Raw genomic sequence first — 20,409 nt, 5'->3', positions numbered from 1 at the left:
CCTATTTCCTACTCTTCTCGTCTTCAGCGTCAGGCCCCAATGTTAAGGAGGCCCCTGTGTTATGTGAAATTACCTTTGACAACTCCTGAGCTGACATAAGAGGCCTCTTCACTCAGTAATTTGTGTTGAAGTCATATGGTTGGTTTTTGAGCATAAGGAGTACACTACATACAGAGAAATGACTGACCAGTTGTAGGAAGCTACACCAATGGAGCAAAGCCCCCCATTTTTTTCAATCATCTGACGGAATGTAGAATAACAAAAAAATTTTAAAAAGACATCTGCTTTAAATATGCATTAGAGAGAGAGAACTCAGCTTTGCATAAAATGCATGAGTTGAATTCTAGTTCTGTCAGGTTCATCAGAGACATCCTCATAGGTATCAAGTTATACACTACATTTTCAAAACATTCTTTCACTGGTGAAACATACCCTAGGGATCTACCCTTATGGAAGTTACAGAGCGATACAAATTAACCCATTCATCTTTGTCACACTTATCAGGCTACAGTTTATCCTGACCCAATCCTAAAAATATTTTCTGGTTTTGTCAACTGGTACATTTCTGATTAAAATTAAGGATGTGTGCAAGTACAGAAGGAAAGTTTCTGGAATGCCTATCAGGTAGTGGGAGCAGTACTATTTATAGATGTACAGGTAAAACTGTGTCTTGCAAATGTGTCCCTGAACAAGGACTATCATGACATACTCAGAGAATGAAAGAATCATACATAGAATACTAGTATTAATTGTTTGCTTTCTTTGCTTTAAAAAATGATGAAAACAAGAGTGGAAAATGTGAAAGGCATAGGGGTTCAGACTTGCATTTTATTTAACTTGGCATGGATGCAGATACGCTGTACTGACGACATGGGATCCCGTGATTAAGACTCAGAATTGGCAGGTCAGGAAACCTGCCAAAGCTTTTAAAAACCTCTTGGCCACAGCCCAGCTGACAGGACCCTTTCCAGACCATGAGGTCTATTGCTATTTAAACCACAGGTACAGACAATGCAATGAACCTCAGTTTCCTCACCAGTGAAACTGTAGCTGTATCATAATTCTCTTGGATAGTTTAAAACTAAGCATGCCAATTTTGTGCTACAGGTCATGAGATACAAAATGGAATGCAAAGTATTGTCTTGATTTCATCAGTGTCTGTGGTGTGCATACATTGGCCAACCCCTCTGAGGAAAGCTTCTAGCCAAAGGAAACATTTAAAACTGGATCTCTGCTGAGGCACTAAAGAAAATTATTGAAAGTTGTGAGCTACTTCTACTGTGATATGACATCTCTGACATGGCTCAGTCTGAGGGAGCCTATACATCACAACACAGAAAACCCCCAAGGTTGGCAAAAAAAAGCAGAGAGAACAAACTACTGCCACAGCATGGACACTATTTATCAAAACAGCTCTACTAAGCCAAACCCCGAAGGACTGCATGGCACAGCTTAAAGCAAGGGAAGATTTATCTGTGCTCCTGGGAGTTTCACTCTTCCTGCCCTATGCAAGCAGAGACAACCACTTTGTCTGTCTTCTGTATTACACTGTCCCCATCCCTGCCCTTGCAAGCCAGGGTGGCAGCAAACAGGATTTGTGCACAGACAGAATGAAGAAAGGAGTTCTTTTGTTGGCAGTTGTGCTGATTCAGCACAGTGTTGGCTGTGCATTTCAGCTCTAAGCAGTTACCACCCACAGGGGGGATCAGCATGTTTATATGAAAATACAGTGAAGGAAACATGGACGGCAGACCCAGGAGGCAGACTCTGGTGGTTAGCTTAGCTGTACCTGCCCTTCTTTGTAGGAATGGCCTAAAGGTGAAGTTTTAGGTTAAATGTACCCATTTTCCACAATATCTAACTGCTAAAGGACCTCAATGGCCAGCTCTGAGGTGGTGCACCTTGTAGACGTCACTGACTCAGAACAGACTACAAGGGTTACCTTCTTTGAGGACCTCCTGTTCCATCTCTGACATGAAGGTTTCCTCTATGCCTCCTGCAGCACCTTGCAGGGTGGCACTGTTAAGTGTGGACATTCAGGAGAGTTCCTGATCTTTCCCTAGAAATGCTATATCATCTGCTGAGCTTTTTAGGCATATTAGGCTCATCATCAGGCTAGGCAAAGGGCTTTAGGCTTTTCCAACGTTACCCAGCTCAGATAAATTAGATGCTGACAACCGAAGTTTGGTAGCTCAGGCTTCCCTCTAGGAGACTTTCACAGTTGGAATGTAACATCATGTCACATCAAGGTGACACGCGATATTGTGTTTGCTTGATTTCAGGAATGATGGACATGGGGAGGAAGAAAAAGGCACTCGTTAAAGTTTTGCATCTTCTGTAGCAGCAAAGTTAAACAGTGAACTGTGAATAGCACCGTGAACTGTACAGATCTCATGCGACACTTATATCTTCCTAGTCTGCATGTGGGAGACCCTCAGGGTCTAGAATGGAAGTCTGATTTCTCCAAAGAGTTAGTACATCTGCTAACTTTACAGCAGTCCCCATTATACTGGCTTGAAAACAGATTAGAGTCTCGTTAGTGCAGCCGCAGCAAGTTCTGCTCCTCAAAATTGTGCCCTTTGTTAAAATAGCCTTTCATTCCTTTCTTGCACCCTGTGCCTGATGCCATCTGTCAACACTTTGCCCAGAGATGAGTGCATTCAATAGTTATGTGCATGCACAGACTCTATTTCCACTCTCACATCCACCCCCATAACAGTGAAAACAGGGTGACACCTGTAGCTCCTGAAGCGCTTTTTAAACCTCACAATTGACAAAGCCCTGTTCAGAAATGTAAAAAATATTACCTCCCCGAGGTTGTGCTGTGCAAATCATACACCTCACCAACAATATCTCTTAAAAACAAGGCAGGTACAACCCATGTGTGCTGAGACTGATGCAAAGTTGTGTCATGTGAACACAAAACTCTTCCTCACAGTATTGCTCGTGTGCATTCTATGCAATGCCTTCCAGGCAACAACTGCTCATAACTACACAATAGGCTTGCATTTCCAGGTCTGAAAAAAAGTGTATTAGCAAGGAAAAACCACCAGCTCTTCTATTCAGCTGATTTGTTGTTCTTCCTCTTATTAAGTTTCTCTTCAAACAGAGAGGAACATATTTATACTGTTTAAACATATTTTAAGTGTTTGTGTACCTAGCATACATCTTTTACCTGGGCTCCAAAGCGGGTGAAATATTGATGTGAAGGGTTTAGCTGTTCTTCTTATTAGCTAGTGTGTTTTGAATACCATCCCCTGCCATATTTCCTGCTGCATGTGTGAGAACCCTGCTGTACACACATGAAAACATTATTAATTACCCAAATAAGAGGCTCTCCTGCACTAGGCAGGATACCCAATAATGAACTGTGAGCTGGAGTCATTAGGAGCAGGTTAACAGGTCTAAACATACACAGGTGAAAAGAGCAATGACAGGACAAAAGGACACTTTTAGGCTGCACCAGTGGAAGTTTAGGCTAGACATTAGGAAAAAAATAATCACAGAAAGAGTGATTGGGCATTGGAATGGGCTGCTCAGGGAGTTGTGGAGTCACGATCCCTGAAGGTGTTTAAAAAAAGACTGGATGTGGCACTCAGTGCTGTGGTTTAGTTGATAAGGTGGTGTTAGGTCATAGGTTGGACTTGATGACCTCAAAAGTCTTTTCCAACCAAGTTAATTCTGTGATTCTGTGACTTGCAGGAGAACCAATCACATCCTCTAGGTGTAGGAATGGAGAGAGAAATAACTGAGGCTGATAGAAGGGCTGGTAAAATGAGTGAGAAAAAAAACTGAGAGAGGGAAAACGTAGGCTAAATGCAAGGGGAGTCCCATGGGCAACTCTTTCCTTGTATGAGACATATTAAAATGTTCCTACATCTTTTCTTCAAAGAATGTCTTAGTTCAGCCTGGTATAATCTTCAGAAAATATTGGGTGCTTTGCTGTCAAGGTCTTGAAAAGACCTCTAAAGGGATACATTGTGACCAATGCCTGAGAAACTCTCCTTAACTTCCAGTTGTCGTAAATAAGAATTGAAAGCACAGCACTGATTTGTCCAGTGCCTGTCCATCACATGCCAGACCAGAGGAAAGAGCTGTGGTGCCAAATGCAAAGTGGTTGCTATGCCTTCACTGCCCCAGGGCTCTCAGCTGCTGACCCTCATTGACTCTTGGTTATCCACATGCCCCAATGCCCACCTGAAATCAATGCTACTTAAAAGTCAGTAGGACTCACCTTAATTCAATGTTAAATCCAGCTTGAACATGGATCGTCCACTCACATCGTGCATTCAGTGGGTAACCCTCCAGCAAAATCTGACCCCTAGAAGCCCGAAGAACCTGCCCACACCCTGGGGAGCAAAAGAAGAAAAAAAATTGTGTGAAGGACCAGCAGGAGACATTTGAAGAAAATACAGGTAGAAACAACACCAGAATGAGAAGACAGGATGGCTGAGGAAGATACACTCTTTCTTATAAGGCAGTGTATAAAATATTGAGACAGCCACAAAATGGTTGTAAAGAGTTATGACTATATTGGAGTATTGTCTAGGCTAAGAGTACTCCTGGAAAGGTTTTAGTTGATTACTTCTCCCTGATTTGCAATGTAGCCCCATGAAACCACTTCTTGCAGCTTTTGCTTCTCTATTAATTAGCCCACCCACACTGATGCTCTAGCTCACAACAGTTTTGATGGAGCCCACGTTGACATTTGCAACCCTTGAAGGTGAGGAAGCTGGTGGGAAAGTGACAAAACTACAGTGAACACTTGAATTAGCTCAAGTGAGCAAAAGAATGAGAGAAAAAGCTGTTGCACCCAACATCCTGTTTTCTAGTCCTTCATAAGGAGACTCTGGGAGGAAAAACAGCTGATGTATTCCTGAAGGACACATTTGTCCTCAGGATTCACATCTTCCTTGCATGTTAATGCCACCATGCCAATGAAGATTTATAAATATCACAGCACCTCTATCATCAGTGTGATACTGATGACTCAGTGTGACACATATAGAATTTACAGCCCTTATCCCTTCTTTCAGGTTCATTCTTATCCTTCCTCTACTGTTCCACTCTGCCTGTGCTGCTCTCAGCTTTTCACCACACTATGGAATGTACTCCAGTGCCAAGCACCAACAGGATAAGATGAAGTGCTCCAGTCATTTGTGCCCAGTCTAAGAAAACCATCAGAGGACAATGAACTGAACAAACAGCAGACAAGGTCACACCAGGGAAGCAATAGCTTTTCATGACTCTCCTGCAGCTGTCCCTAGACACCTGTCCAGGGATAGTTGTCCTAATTCCTCATCTTGAATGCTGAATATTTTTAGCCCAGAGAATTCTCTCACCTTCGGTAACCTCTCCCTTTTCCCCAGCTATAAAATATGGCTAATGACATTTTCCTCCATAGAAGATAAAAAGTTGTTGAGTGAGTTTTGCAGAGCTTACTGTAATCTGTACATGCAAGTCCTAGCAAAAAGCAGTTAAATTAGTATGTACCAGACAGAGCCAATTTCTCAGTTTCTACTTTCCTGACTACATCTTTCTGAGTGGAGTCTTGCACATGGCTATATCCCTAGTAAGCCTTCTGCTGCTTTGGTGGAGTATGAGGCTGTATCCATAAGCCAAAAATTGCAATTCAGTCTAACAGCGTCACCTAATCAGGAGAGTCTACACACCAGAGATGAGGATAAGTAAAAAGTCAAATGACCCAAAAGACCTCCACAGCAATTCTCTCACTACTTTTTACCTCTTAAGTCCAACAGAAAGCTCTGCTGCTTCCATCTGTTTCCCTAGAGAAACCCTAAGCTTTTAACCAGTAACCCAGGATGAATGTTTCCTACTGAAACAGCAGGTTTTTACACTTGCCTCCAGGCCCTTCCTTCCCTAGGGAGAAAGGGTGACAGTGACCTGATTTGGTGAAGTACTGAGCATCTGTGGTTCCCATTGATCATAGTGTCTGGAAATCAATCCTGCTGCATCTGGTCTATGGGGAAACATGAAGACTGCAGGTCAATTCCTCCTCTTTCTTCTTAAGAAAGTGTTGCTCAAATGAAATACCCTTTGTTCATTTACCCTCAGTTACCCTTAATTAAGCAGGACCCAAGGAAACAGAAATCCTGCTCAGAAGAGTTCCTCAAAAGTGTTTCATCTTCTTCTGTGGCTCGCTCAGTTCCCTCTGTAAAAGGCAAGGATTAATGAGTGTGCCCAGCAACCACATTAGGATTCAACGAGTACAGCAGGATCTGCTGTGGTGAAAATGATAATGCTCCTTCCCACAGCAAGAAACAGGCTCTTGTGCTACCATTGGCTCCTGCCTCAAAAACAACCTGAGACAAAGCTGCTAGAAATCTTCAGAGGGTTTGACAGGGGGCTTGGACCACCTCAAAGAAAGTTTCCCTTTCGTCCTGAAGGGCTTTTGAGTTTTCGATGCCTTTAACAAAGGAAAGCCAAAGAACTGGTGCAAAGAGATACTTGTATGCATGGCATACTAAACACATTTCTCTGTTTGCCATGGTACAGCCTGAACTCTGAACACTGGTGCCAAGGAAGTAGGTTTGGCCAGCAAAGCAGGTGGTCCAGAGACTAAAGAGGAGCCATTCAGTGACCTGCTCCAAAAGAACGTTCTCAGGTTTGCTCCCACCCATCTCTGCACGAAGCACCTTTGCAATCACATCAAATCTGTGCTCTTAAATCTCCAACCCATCTAGCAGAAGTTAGGCTGACTCCCCAGACCAACAGTTCAATCATATGTTGATCAAAAGGAGTCTTTTCTCTTCCTATTCTAAATCTGTGGGAGACCTGGAAAGATCTCAAAAATAATTTACATCATAAACACAAATGCTGGCAAATTCTGCCTCATTTACAAAAAAATAAACCACTTTGGCAGAGTATCAACATCCTTGTTCCGTTCCTGTTCCCGAAAAAAAGGCAGCTTTCAGGGCCGCAGTAAGATTTCCTCCAAGGCTCATTACTAACAGAGAATAAAAAAATTCAGGAGACCTCTGAGTTGTAGCCCACAGAGACCCGTGGGTCGATGGAGGGAGAGGTCCTGAGATGACCTCTGGTAAGAACTCATTATCTTCTGATTGAGTGGTACATATTAGATGTGAGGCTCCTTCAAAGGTCAAGATGACTGAACAGAGGAGAACGAGAGTAGAAAGGTTACTGTTATTCAGAAGCAGGCTGATATGGGAAGGCGGCTGTCACTTGTCACAACTTGTTGCTTCCTGTTGGTCGCTGGTCACCAGTATTATTAGAAACACTAATGTTCCCAAAGTCTCAAAAACTACAAGTACTGTTGTCTGGCACACGGTCCACATTTGGACAGCAGAGCTGAGGACAGCTGTTAGAAAACACCATTTTCTCCCCTGCTTTGATGGAACACATGCCTTCAAGTCACATTACTGCTGGGGGTTGGCAAAAGCTGTTGGAGTGCCAGGTACAGATGAAAGGGGTCTGCAGGGCTGCTTTCCTTCTGGTTTTAAAGCCTGATGTGCATTTTAGGTCATGATAATTCAATCCTAGAAGTCCCATTAGGAAATGCCCCAGCACTCAATTAAATCTAGTCAGTGTGTTTATTTCCTAACAACTCTTCTTTGGCATACCCTGTATAATTTATCTTTTCACCAAATGATCTGGTGTCCTTCGGTGGGTTTTCAGCCATGCCCTTGCTTCCAGTTATGCCAGTGGGCACTGTAAAGCGGACAGACTTTGGTCCATGTACAGGAAGACCATGGTACTTGTTTCTTGCCGCTGCTCTCCATGATCACTACTTTTGCTGGCAATTCCCAGCAATCTCTCCTGTGCGCTCACCCTGAGCTGGTGAATGCACTAAGCTCCTTGAGCGCTGCCCCGGGGCCAGGCGTCACTGCTCCCCCTGAGGTACCCCACCCTGCCATACAGCACTGCACAGGCACTGACGCTGCCCGCAGGACGCTCGGCATGCCCGCACTGCCCATTCCGCGGGATCGCAGGGCCCTCACGGCGCGGCCTCCTCCGGGGTCCCCGGCCGCCACCTACCGCCCGTGCGGCGCCGGTGCCGGGGGGCCCGCGGGCGGCCGGGGCAGGGCCGGGGCAGGGCCGGGGTGGGCAGCGTGCCCGGGGAGCTGCCTCAGCACGGCCCCGCAGCGCGGGGACGCGGCCGGAGCGCTGCTCGCCCTCCCGCTCGGCCGCTCGTCCTCCCGCTCGGCCCCGGCGCCGGGAGCCGCAGCACGGCCGCAGCGCCCGCCGGCCCCGCCAGAGGGAGACAGAGCCCGGCGCTCGCTGCGCTGCGCTGCGCGCCGCCCCGCCGGGAGCTGCCCGCGCCGCCGCTCCGTGCCCCGGCTGCTCCGGCAGGGCCAATGCAGCACCAAGTAGGCGGATTGCATCCCGTGATTATTGTGGCGGCGCTTCCTTGTGTTTCTGGGATTAACTGGCCTTCTGCCGCTGGAGAGTTTCATCTGTGATGCTGTGTGAGGTACCAAGGAGAGGTGCCTCCTCCTTTGCTCTCCCAGCTGCGATGTGTTAGCACGTCCAGGGCTCCAGTGCCCACTGGCCTTCAAAGGCTACTGGCTGGCCACCCTCCAGACCCAAAGCCCATCGCTGTGAGCCCGCAGTCCAGCACCCAACGTGGTTATGGGCTGCTCTCCACACGCGCAGGCTCTGCGTGCCTGAGCTTGCAATCAAGGCCAACACTGAGATAGCCATGAGAGCCGCAAAAGAGGAGCTCAGGATGTGCTGGAGTCACAACCATCGTCTGTGGCCCCACTTTAAGAGCAGAAAGGACAACAACAGACCTTCCCATCCTGCCTCTCAAGTACCACAGAACCACGTGAAAGAGATCACAGCCTCGGTATCACACTGCTTCCCTTAAAAGAGCACGTAGTAAGAAAAACACTATAAGACATAGCTGTCCATAATTTCAGTACTGCAAGAATGTCCAAACAGACCTCTCTGTGAAGGTGTATTTGCTTCAATACAAGTAGGAAGAATAGATTGAAATATACTGTAGGCAGCCAATATACTCTGGAAGACGGAGGAAAACTTAGATGAGTTAATGACTCTTTCTTAGCTCTGCTTTTATAAAAAATGCCAGGGAAGTTCTAGCATTGACCTAGAGCCAATGGGACTTTAAAGTGCTCTCAGAAATCACACTGTAAACGGCAAGGGACTCAGTTTATCAACTTCCAAAGCCTCAAGGTTGAGTTAGCTCTGTTGCTGAAACATGTTGGGTCGCCATATTCTGCTGTTTGAAGCAATGATTTTATTTTATATGCTTTCACCTCCTGAACAGTTATGGGCAATGTTGTAAAAGCAATTTAAATTGTTGCTTTAAAATCAATGACTAAGAGGACACAAGCCTAATGTATATAGCACAATGCACAGAATGGAGTAGGGAAAGTAGACTCTGCTTTCATTCCTTCCAGTGAAATATGAACAAAGAGACAGTCCAAAAAAAATTGAAAGAGAGCTACACCTTCACGGGTGGGAAATTGGTAAAGGAAATACCAGTCTTAAACACTAGCCAATTAGCTGATGGAATTCATAATTGAAAGACAGAATTGGGATTAACATCTTAGCAAAACTAAAAAGCAGAAGCTTTTGTACACTGTCAGGAACAAAACTTTTAGATATTGCTACCAGGGCCTGAAACACTCATGATCATGACAGAGTCAGAAGTTGCAAGACACTATTTTCAAGAGGCACCTTGGAGTGTATTGAAGATGACACAGGGAGGGAACACTGAGACTTTCTTGGGGCTGGCAGAGGTTGAAGGAGGACAGAGGGTAAGTTCTTTGATAAAGCTGTTGCCCTTGTAAATGTTTATGCTTATGCTCTGGGGTTATGATGAAGTGTGTTCAAGAAATGCAGATTACAGAAGATTTCTGGAGTCATGGTAGTAAAAGTTTGAAAATAAACCAAACCAAAACAGACATTTAGTAGGGTTGTAACCCACCATGACAAGGGGCTCAGTCCAATTCCTCTCAGACAGGCACTGAGAGAGAAGTTTTCCTCATTGTAGATCAGCTTACTGCCTGGTTGTGTTTGCCTTTTCCTGCTTGTGCCCTTTGCAAGAGTCACTGTACAAGAATAGCTGGAAAGGCACAGCATGGCCCTGGCTCTGTCCCACCACTCCCTGTCCCTGACATCCCTCCCTGCCCATGTAGGACACTTACTCATGCAGTCCCCTCCATACCAGCCAGCTCTGCACTCTGCACAGTAGATTCCCTTGATGTAGAAGTCGTCAAGTGTCCCTCCCCAGGAGCCATTGCGACAGGACTTGCAGTTCTCAAAGATGGTGCAGCCTAAAAAGAGAGCCACAGTGTTAGATGAAAGCCAAGGTGAATTGTCCTGCAGGAAGAGGAGCAGCCTCTCTGTCTTTTCCACAGAAAATGCCAGTGATGTTAATGACCGCTGTGGTATTGACAGCTTCCCTGCTGGAACCATACCCAACCTCCACGCCCTAGGCAGCTCAGACTCTGAGATCTGGAGCCAAGCTCCTAGTCTGACTTGCCCAAACCTCTAAATCTCATTGCTCCAACTGTAAACACCTCTCTCTGAATGTGTGTGCTGGTGCCGCTTGGGCCCAATTCAAATGATTCTGATGACTTCTAAACTAGTCCTAGCTCCTCCTGCTCTCATGTTTCACTTTTCTTTTTCCTACTTGCTAGTGGGACTTCCAAGTTATCTCTTCTTTCTTGCTTTGGGAATGCAAATCATCCTAGAGCACCACCAAAACACTCTGGTATGAAGCCAGCTATAGTGTCACCATCTGGCAGCTCCCAAGCCTACCCAAGACATCCTGAGGAAAACACTGCTAGGAGAAAGTGCATTGGGTTTTTTTGGGCAGTGATGTTACCTGCTTTGGGGGAACCTTGCCAAGTGTCTTGCTGCTGTCAGCAGAGTGGCAGATGAAGTTCCTGAGGAAATGCAGGACAATCCCATGCCTCAGTGAGATGTGCCTTCTCACCACAGCCCTGCCTAGCATCTGCCATGATGCCTTGGCCAAAGATCTGCTGTGAACACAGTACAGCCATAAACATACCTGGGTGAATTAAACAGGAGTCACACTCATTGTCCTCATTTCTGCAGCAAGGAATGGTGTAGCCCACTCTTTGTTTCTGTCCTGGGCAGATGCACTCGATTTGGTCGTATTCACAGCACTCCCGACACATGATATTCCACTCGGCTCCTGGGCAGTTTTCATTGATCACGGTGTACTCTGCAGAGAACAGAGAGGAGGACACACAGAAATAATCCATTGTGTGATGAGGACTGGCAGGATCTTTTATCCAGTGATTTGTCAGATCATGGATGGCATGAGGCTGGCCAAAGTCTCCAGCCCAGAAAAACCCAAACTACGTGGTAACATGTGCCTGAAATGTCAGTGTGGTTTGGGTGTCTAAAGAACAAGCAGGAGTTTTGCAGTGCCAGCCAAAGGAGGCAAACAGACCAGAGATAAGGAAAATGTTCACTTTCTGTGCAAGGCCTTCCCACTTCTGTGGTGAGAAAAATGGCTTTGAAAACCACAGAGGATGACATCACATGAGAAAGTTTTTTCAGATTGCAGGACTGATTTACAGCATCATATATCGTATAGAATATTTAAGCAATGACAGCATGTTTTGGTTGTATTTCTGCTTGTGAATTTGCTATTCTTGAAGACTAGAGGGTCCACCAGGAAAGGCCACTTTTAAAGTTGGGTTTTAACTGGTTTCACTCCCTATTTTCACCCAAAAGCAGATGTTGTTACATTCAGCTTCAGTGCCAAAGGAAACAAGAGTTTTCGTTATTTTTAAAGGTTCATTTTGTCTGGCATTTCTAATATGGTAACATCCTTCTATTATTTAGCATAACCTCATATGATATTTAAGCTATGCTGGAAGTACCCTTTTAAGAAACAACCTCAGACTGTGACTCTAGACTGCCACAGTAAGTGCAGATCCTGTCTTCCCCCACCAGCGTGCTGTCTAAATTCTACAGAGAGATCTAAGGAGTGCACAGTGCTGTCAGCGTGCCTTCTAACCAGCTGACAGTCCTGATGACTGCTTTCACGGAGTTTGATAGTAAAAAGAGAGAGCAGACTAGAAAGATGAGACATGAAGGAAACTTAATGAGACTCTCTTTTTTTCCTTTATATCCTTTTTTTTTCTTCTTCTTCTTTTTCTTTTTCTTTTTTTTTAAATTGTGGTTAGGTAACAAGCTTTCTCCTTGTGTATTAAACTCTGAGTAACAGCGTTGTTTTGTCATTGCAACAAGCCATACATCTCTAAGGTGGAGCACTCCCATCCATGCCTGTACCTGGCTCCCTTCTCACACAACTGTTTTTTGTTTCGTTGCCCCTGATAGCCTAATTACTGTGCCGGCTGGAGCTCCCTACCACTGAGCCTTGCTGCTCTGTCTCACTTGACTCTCCATGACCTCATGAAGCCTGGTTCCCGGAAGCTTATCTTCTCCCCTAATGATTTTTACTGACTCCACAAAAAAAAGGACCACCAAACTGTTTCTATTTTTTTTTTCCCTTTGGCTGGGAAATGAAATGCAGCCCTTTGTGCTCCTCAGAACTGAGCCTTCCCTTGTGCCTGGTGTACCGACCAGGGAGAGTCTGCCACTGCTCTGAGTTTAGGAATGAGGCTGCTGTTTGTGCTGAAACCTTTCCATCCCCCCTCTCTGCCCCTATAATCATTCCAAGAAGAAAAAGCTGCTCCTGTCATCCAATAAGGTTCTGTAATTTTTTATTCCAGCAGTGGAATCTTGCATCGAAACAACCTTAGTGTTCAGCAGTTATTAAGCCTTTTGCCTGTAGATCTTGACATGCTTTACAAAGTCCTCTATCCAGATGGGAAAATGAAGCACAGGGGAGGTGAAGTGACTTTGCTCAAGGTCCCAGAGAAAAACAATAGCAGAGTCAGGAATTAAACTCATGCCTTTCAATTCCCAGAATGGCAGTCAATCAACCTGGCCAAGCTGGGACTTCTTCACCTATGGCTATTATTCTCTTTTAATTAAGCCTTTTATCTATGAATTGTATCTGATTCAGATTCCAGAGAAAATTAATTACATGCATCTAATTATCTCAGTAGAACTGACACTCAGTTTGATACATGTCACCATACAAGACAGACAATAGCTGTGTCTCTGGTGTATGAGGTGGGGGTCTTACTGCTTCCTGAAGCAGTACTCTCCTAAGTCTGACTAATAAATAACTACCCAACACTCAGAGCTTTAGTAAAGCTTCCTCCAAATTCTCATCTTTTCTGACTCAAGCTAGAAATCTAATTTATCTCAAGATTGCTAAAGCCTTTTAATAAAGTGGCTGTGTTATCCAAGAGAAATTGCTGTCAGTAAAATGATCCAAATATTCACAGGCAAAATTACACTGGGGTGACAAAGGAATCCTTGCAGGATCTCAGACCCTGGCAAGATAAGGCTGTGAGAAACACAACTTAACTTTCAAGTTAGCACCAAGAGATGGGCTGGACCATGTGACCTCCAGAGCTCCCTTCCAAACTAAATTCCTCTGTTCCTCCTTAAAATATTACACAAGTATTTGTATGTTTGTAGAGAGTGTGAATGTGTGCATATGCATATTTATTTTTATATGTAGAGCTAGTGTATTCAACAGAGCCAAAAAGCAGAGGCCACACTTATTCTTGGTGGATGAAATGTGTTTATTTGTAGAGTAAGTTGACCTTGAGGTAATATTTAGTGTTAAGATGGGAACAGCAGATATTAGCCCTTAAAGAATTGTAAAAATATACTTGCTGCCACCTAGAAATGCTGCTTGCTCACTTCTTGCCTTTGTCTCAACTTAGACAATGAAAGTGATTTACTGTCAATTTAATTGCCTTCCAGGTTCTAGGGTACTGCAGTTTGGGTAACATATATAGCCTTGACAAGGAAATATGTGGATTTGAGAATTTTTTTTAAGTGGTCTTTCTAGGATTTTCTTCACAGAAATCATGGAATCTATTATTTTGAGGTTCTGTAGAAACTATTCTGTAAAGAAATTTGGTTGAAGACTCTGCACCCCCTTAATAATGGCAGGATACCTCTTGTTTTATCTCTGGGCTATTGCAAAAATGGCAAATAAAAACTTTGCCTCAGAAGTTTAATAGGAATATGCACAGAGCCACTTAAGTGTGTAATCAATGTTTGTTTGTGTGGCTGAGCTCAGCCTGTGCTCCAGGGAGGCAGAGGCATAACCCTGCTCCCCCTTGGGTATTTGGGGATGGGTAACCACTGGCAGCTTCCCCATACACACTTGGCCATTATTATCCCAAAACAGAAGAGAATGAGGCAGAGAAAAGTGGGGGAAGATTTATTGACTGACTAAAATACTGAAAGCGAGGCCTTGGCCAGCTGTGGCAGAGATAATTGTGGGGTGTTTTGTGAGCTTTACTTTGATAATCTTCCAAAGCAGGCAGTCTGGCTTGCAGGCAGTGACTGTGTCTTTGATTTTGGGACAAGCAGGAAGAAGCTGCTTGACAACCCATGCAAAATATTTAGCTGCAAAGAACAAACAAGACTCTGGACAGGCAAATAAACAGTGGATTAATTTATGAGATTTTAATGATGGAAGAAAAGCCCATTAAATCCAGGCATAAACAGCTCACATGGAAGCAGCTCAAGACCATGGAAACCAAGCATGAAATGCCTGTGTTGGGAAAGCACGCAAATGTCCAGGGCACATGCTGGAGGGAAGACCTGCTTGGCTCAGGAGCCTGGCAGAGCCCAACACAACACTTCACCTGGTGCTTTGAGTCCAGCCTGTGGAGGACTGTGAGGTGGGAGATCAACATTTTCAGCTTCAGACAGCAACACTTCCGTGCTTGCCACTGACATCTGCACCTAGCAAGACCTCCTCATCCCTACAGCAGATGTCAGATCCTGGAGACTGTCAGTGATGGATTTGTAGGACAGCAGTAGGAGGCGATGCTCTCAGGCAATGTCCTCCTTCTTGGCAGTGTCAGTCCAACCACAATTCACCATAGTGATGCTGCTGCCTCCCCCCCGTCCCCAGGGATGAGATCAGGCCTAAAGCTTTGGTGATTCAGGAACAGATTCACGAGCACATTGCTGCCTCAGGGTGGGTCAGGCAGCTCATCATGATAAAATGTCAGCTTCAGCTGACTAATCTTTTGCCATAGTTAATTTGTACATGGTAAATACCTCACTAGATAGAAATGGATTTCCGCTCCAAAGATCTGAGAACTGGGAAAACTGTATAGCTAAGAACTAAGGTGAATTGAAGCAAGCCCAATTATAGCAATTATCTCTTGAGTCTTCCCCTGCTCGGGAAGAATGAGGTTTTTTAGAGTAAAGTCACTTTAAGCTGATATAAGCCCATGCTGCTGCTGAGATGGGACATTTTTCTCCCCTCTCCCTGACTTCCCATTCCCACTCCCTATATTTGTGCTGACAGTAGCTGCTATGTGGAGGGATCAGACAACTGATTGAGCAAAAAACCAGTTTGCCATATCTGTCCTTGGGGGGAACTTCCTATCTTACAAGTTCATTCTGTTATCCTGCAAATGTTCTCCTTCCATGCCTCAATTTACCCATCAGCACACTGGTAAACACTACTTAAGCTCAAAGAAATATTTCAAATTGCTTTGAAAAGTGGCATTTGCAGTAACACTGTACTGTAAGAGTAAATACAAACAGATGCATCTCTAGAATTTGAGTCCATATAGGATGACTTTATCCATGCGATTATTTAACCAGTTCATGTTCCACAGATAAGAACATGCCCCTTTGTGTTTGATTTCATCTTAATTTTTCAGTACGCTGCTCAACAACAACTACTGTCTTCCACTGAAGAAACAAGCATTTCAATTTGAAGGAGCAATTTCTTAATGCTCTTATTAGGGAATGTCTGGCCATGTAATAGTTCTGAAAGGAAGCTTTCTCATTAAAGAAAGAACAGCTTCAACAGAAATGAAACCTGGTAGCAGCTAACACTTTGTTAGGTCTATGTGATTTTTCTGCTCCTTTCTTACTTGGCTGTACTGCCATTGTATGGACATGGAAGCTGGACCTCACCCCACAGGGATCAGGTGTGTGGACATTAACAACAGGAAATGCTCTGAGCACAACACTGCAAAACTGTGGTTCCATTGTGATTAAAAGTAAAATTCTCCATTAGATTTCAGTAAGGCCCAGAGGAAGGGACCATGGAACAAAGAGGAATGTTCTCTTTAAGAGACTTTTACTGGGGATCTTGGAAAATAATGTACCCCAAACCACTAATAATAAAGGAAAGTGCAGGTCTTTATTGTTAACCTTTTTGCCTCAGATAAACTACTGTGAAAATGATGTCTATTTGTCTATTTGATGTGTTAAGAGGATGAAAGGGACAATGCTGTCTCTAAAACCACTTGCTTCTCTTTAGAAATTATGTACCTATTACTCTTTTCAGCAGCTGGGCTAATTAAAACAGGAGCTAAAATACATCCCTGATTTAGTTTTACTCAGTAGCTTACTTTATGGTCACAGACCTTTGCTGAATAATTAGACTGCTGCTTCTACAGGGCCGGTTAGCATCCTTTTCTGCCAGTAGTGTGTGCTTTCACACAGTGGCAAGTGGGGAGAAGATTTCTATGAAGAAAACCCAAAAAACAAAGCCAGTGAGAGAACACTTGAGGAAATCTGCAATACTAAGGGGAATTTGTCCACTTCATAAAGGCACACTAATTTGACTGCCTTTTTTAAATACCCCCCTCATTTAGTTTCTTTGTGTCTGTGACCTGGCATTTGTGACTTTATTATTGACTCTGTGGCCTTGTGTGTTCATCTGTGAAAAGCTGTGACAGGAAGAAATAGCCAGGTTAAGGCTAAAACTCAGAGGTTGCCACATTACCCTTCAGGCTTTGGTTCTTTCTGGGACAGAGGATCTTATTCTGGGCAGAAAAATTATACTAGTATGATCAGGAGGAGAACTTGTTTTCTCTGGGCTGCGAGACAAGGAACAGGAACAGGTAATGAATGCAGAACTTTTGAGTGAGCAGCAGCATTGACGAGGCTAGACTTCTGCAATAGGGAAGAATATTTGGAAATCTGCGGAGAAGAAGCAGCTGCAGTATTGAAATTCCTGACCACATAACATGAGAATGAGCTCGTGTCCTAAACGTGGAGGAGTGGTTCTGGACCTATCTTGAGGGCTTGCCTGTTGTGATGGTGTGAGACCTGCAACATGTTGACAGATTACTTGCAGTTAATGTTGCCCACATAGAAATAGTCCACACAGAGAGCAGCAGCCCTCCACCAGTTTTAGTCTTTACACCTCCCTGGTGGTGTGTAGTCCAGCCCTAACCAAGGAATGAAGATGCCCTCAGTCTGCCAGCTCTCTGTCCCTGCTGATCACTTGCTTGCCTGCCCTATGGCCTTCCTTCCAGTTTGCCCCTCACCATGTCCCTGGTCCTGCAGAGGGAGAAGGGCATCCACATGCCTACGGGAGGTCCTGCTGCTGACAACTGCTAAATCCTGTGGCGGTGAGGGGTCCTTCAGGGCAGATGGAGAGAAAAATCTAGGCATTGGCAGGCTTTCAGTAACTCCTAAAGCCACTTGAGGAGGCCTCAGGGTCAAAAGTGAGTAACCCCAGAGTTTTTCCAAAATAAAAAGCAAGTCTCTTTCCCTTTGTCCATGCTAGGAACCTAAACATGTGAACTGAAGTAACCCATTTGCTAAGATTGAATGCATCTGGATGTGTCTGAGTGCATCTGGCCTTCACTTCTCTAGACAGCAGCTAGAGGGGGAGGGGAAGAGAGGTTGGGAAGGGTTTAGATAGGCAGAAACACACAAAAACACACATATATTTTTAAGGAAACATGAGTCACTTGCACTCCAAGTTTATTCCAAAAAATAAATTCCCAGACCGCGCTGACTCCTGCCCCCAGCTCTCGAGGCAGGCCCTGTGCAACTGGGTGTGATAAATATGGATAAAAATTGGATACATCTGTGGGGAGGAGAAAAAATGCTATTTTCCAACCTGCCCTGACATGTTAAGGCCACTGCACTTCTGAGTTGCTCCCCTGTCTCTGAGAGCCCCTCCTGCTCTGGCTGGAGGGGAGCTCTTGGCCCCCTCATGCTGCCAGCTGTGTGCTGGGCAAGTGCCACCAGCTGCTCCAGGGTAGGGGCAGCATGGCAAGGAAGGGCAGGGGGCAAGGTGGCTCAGTGCCTCACATCCATGTGTCCTGCAGGCTCTTCTCACTGCCCCTGGCGTGTGAGGAGTGGGTGTTGGGCCAGCACCCTCCCTCCAAAGCTCACAGTCTCACAGCCCTTGTGTCCCACTGCCCATTGCTGTCCTTCCTCCTGCCTCCCCTGGTTGCTGCTGCCGAGGGGACTCAGTGCTCCATTCCTTTGCAGACCAGATTCTTGCCATGGGACATGTGTGCTGCCCCTGCAGGAGGAATTAATGCCCATGCAGCTGCCTGACAGCCACAGCCGATGCCCAGGGATGTCTGCCACTGGCAGGGCTAGTTCTGTGCCACTCCAGCACATGGCCTCGCCTGGCCAGTGTGCAAGGTGGCACATGTCTGAGGGACAGCCCACTGCAGGGACAAGTCAGTGCATGTGGCACCGAGGTGGGGAGAAACTCTCTGTGCTTGTGACCCAGGGGGAAGCTCTGGCAGGAGGCCAGGCTCCCAGGACAGCTGCAGGTGCTGGTGGCCAGCCTGGTGGGCAGATGACACTGGTTATCACCTGTTCCCTGTGTCCTGAGGGGTCAGCAGGGAAGGGCACTGCCGAGGCAAACCCTGTGCCATGGCCCCTGGTGAGGTGGGCTCTGAAGTACCAGCCTTGACACCAACGCTTTATAGTCATTGAGATCTGAGTGCCTGCCGATCTGACAGCTCCCCTGGTAAGGGGAGTCAGCAGTGCCAAAATATGCAGCAGTTTGTAGGGTGGGTGACTTGAGGGCACCTCAGCTCCAAGTCCTTAGGGCTGCAGCTTCCAGGAAAGCAGCCCACGATGCTGACAGCTGGCTGCTGCAAGCAGGTCTGGACACCTCCAGGTGTAAACAGCCCAGGTTCGTGGCCATAACTACAGCAAATTTGCACTCAACAGTAAATGCTTTTTGCTCAGCCTTATCAAGATAATACATGCTGCTTCAGCAGAAACTGGAATGGGGTTCGAGTATAAAAAGATTGTTCTTCTTTAACAAGGCTTCCCCTTCGAAAGAATAATATTGGCAGAACTAAATCCCAGATTGGAAACAATGTGTGGGTTTTGTTTTCTTTTTTTCCTTCACTTTTTTTCTCCCTTGCCTTCATTCTTGGTGTTGGGGCTGGAGAGGAAAATCTCTGTCTTGCCAAACTAAACAAATTACGCTTTACAATTCAGAGACTTAAATGCCTCTTTTTATCATCATTTCATTAGCACTGAGTGTTGAGAAAATAAAAGAAGTAATAAGCAAAGTGATTGCATACCTTTTTCTTGATGGCCATTGGCAAACAAATTCAGCCAGTTGTTTCTCTTTAAGGCTATTACATTTGCCTGAAAATCATTCCTGGGTAAACCTACACACACACACACACACACACACACACACGCACACACTCCTTGCTGACAAGAAAAAAAATACATAAAGCAGAGCCCCTTCTTCCTATTATTACTGTCCCTGCAGATCTCTCTTACTTCCCATGACAGCACATGAGATCAAACCCCTCTGACCACACTGAAGGAAAGGGACTCATTCGACCATGCCGGGAACACACACACTCTCTTACAGTACCTCTTGGCAAGCAGGAGATGAGCAGGAGCTGGAGAAGAGTGAGTCCTACAAGTGTCCAGGGTGCTCGCTCCATACTGCCCAGGCCAGTGCAGCGGTGTGACTGTTCGGGAAGGGAAAGCAGGCAAACAGCTTTTACTGGGACCTCACCAGCTCCAGGCTGCGAGGGATCTCGGATTTCAGACCTCAGCACGCTCCCATCCTCACCAGAGGGGAACTACCTTCAAGAGACTTCTCAGGCGTCCAGAAGCACACGTCACCCCAAACCTCTCCAACTGCTGCCTTAACCCTTTCTGGACTCTGGCAACAGATCCCTTTTGTGATGGGTTTATTGGCTCAGTGCTCAGCTCAGAGACAGCAACTTTCCTTATGTAAAGAAAGATGTTTTAAAGCGGGGAGAAAGAGAAATGCAGATATCTCTTTATATGAGGCATCCCAGTTGCTGCGGGTGAGCTGAAGTTACAGACATCTCCAGAAGGAGGCACTTTGTTCTTGCTCCCTTTGGGCTTGTGGGGGTTGCTGCATCCCCGGGTGTGGCAAGGCTGGGTGTGGGGTGGGTGCAGAGAGGGATTCCTGTCCCCCACTCCTGCGGTTGGGCAGCCTGGCCGAGCAACATGGTTTGCTTTACGATGTGCTTAAAATAGCCCTGCGTTTTTATGGTGGGGCAGTGAATGAATGAGGCTCAGTAAAAGTTCACTCCACAG

The 20,409-nt window shown here is 45.6% G+C and overlaps 1 protein-coding gene across 2 annotated transcripts in view; it reads right to left on the bottom strand.

Moving 5' to 3' along the window:
* The window catches only part of PAMR1 (peptidase domain containing associated with muscle regeneration 1), a 56,585-nt gene extending 36,654 nt beyond the window's left edge, over positions 1–19,931 (bottom strand). For both annotated transcript variants that reach the window (XM_085062669.1, XM_085062670.1), the window contains exons 1-4: positions 19,709–19,931; positions 11,021–11,197; positions 10,152–10,280; positions 4,235–4,349 (exon numbers count right to left, since the gene is read on the bottom strand). In XM_085062669.1, coding sequence (XP_084918795.1) covers positions 4,235–4,349; positions 10,152–10,280; positions 11,021–11,197; positions 19,709–19,781 — 494 coding nt within the window. In that variant the 5' untranslated portion in view covers positions 19,782–19,931. The remainder of the gene's footprint in view (positions 1–4,234; positions 4,350–10,151; positions 10,281–11,020; positions 11,198–19,708) is intronic.
* Positions 19,932–20,409: the final 478 nt, after the last annotated feature.

The sequence above is a fragment of the Lichenostomus cassidix genome, chromosome 5 (genome assembly GCF_008360975.1).
Source record: "Lichenostomus cassidix isolate B80296 chromosome 5, HeHo_3.0, whole genome shotgun sequence".
Lineage (NCBI taxonomy): Eukaryota > Metazoa > Chordata > Aves > Passeriformes > Meliphagidae > Lichenostomus > Lichenostomus cassidix.
Note: the sequence above shows the minus strand (reverse complement) of the source record. Positions and strands in the feature narration are given on the sequence as shown.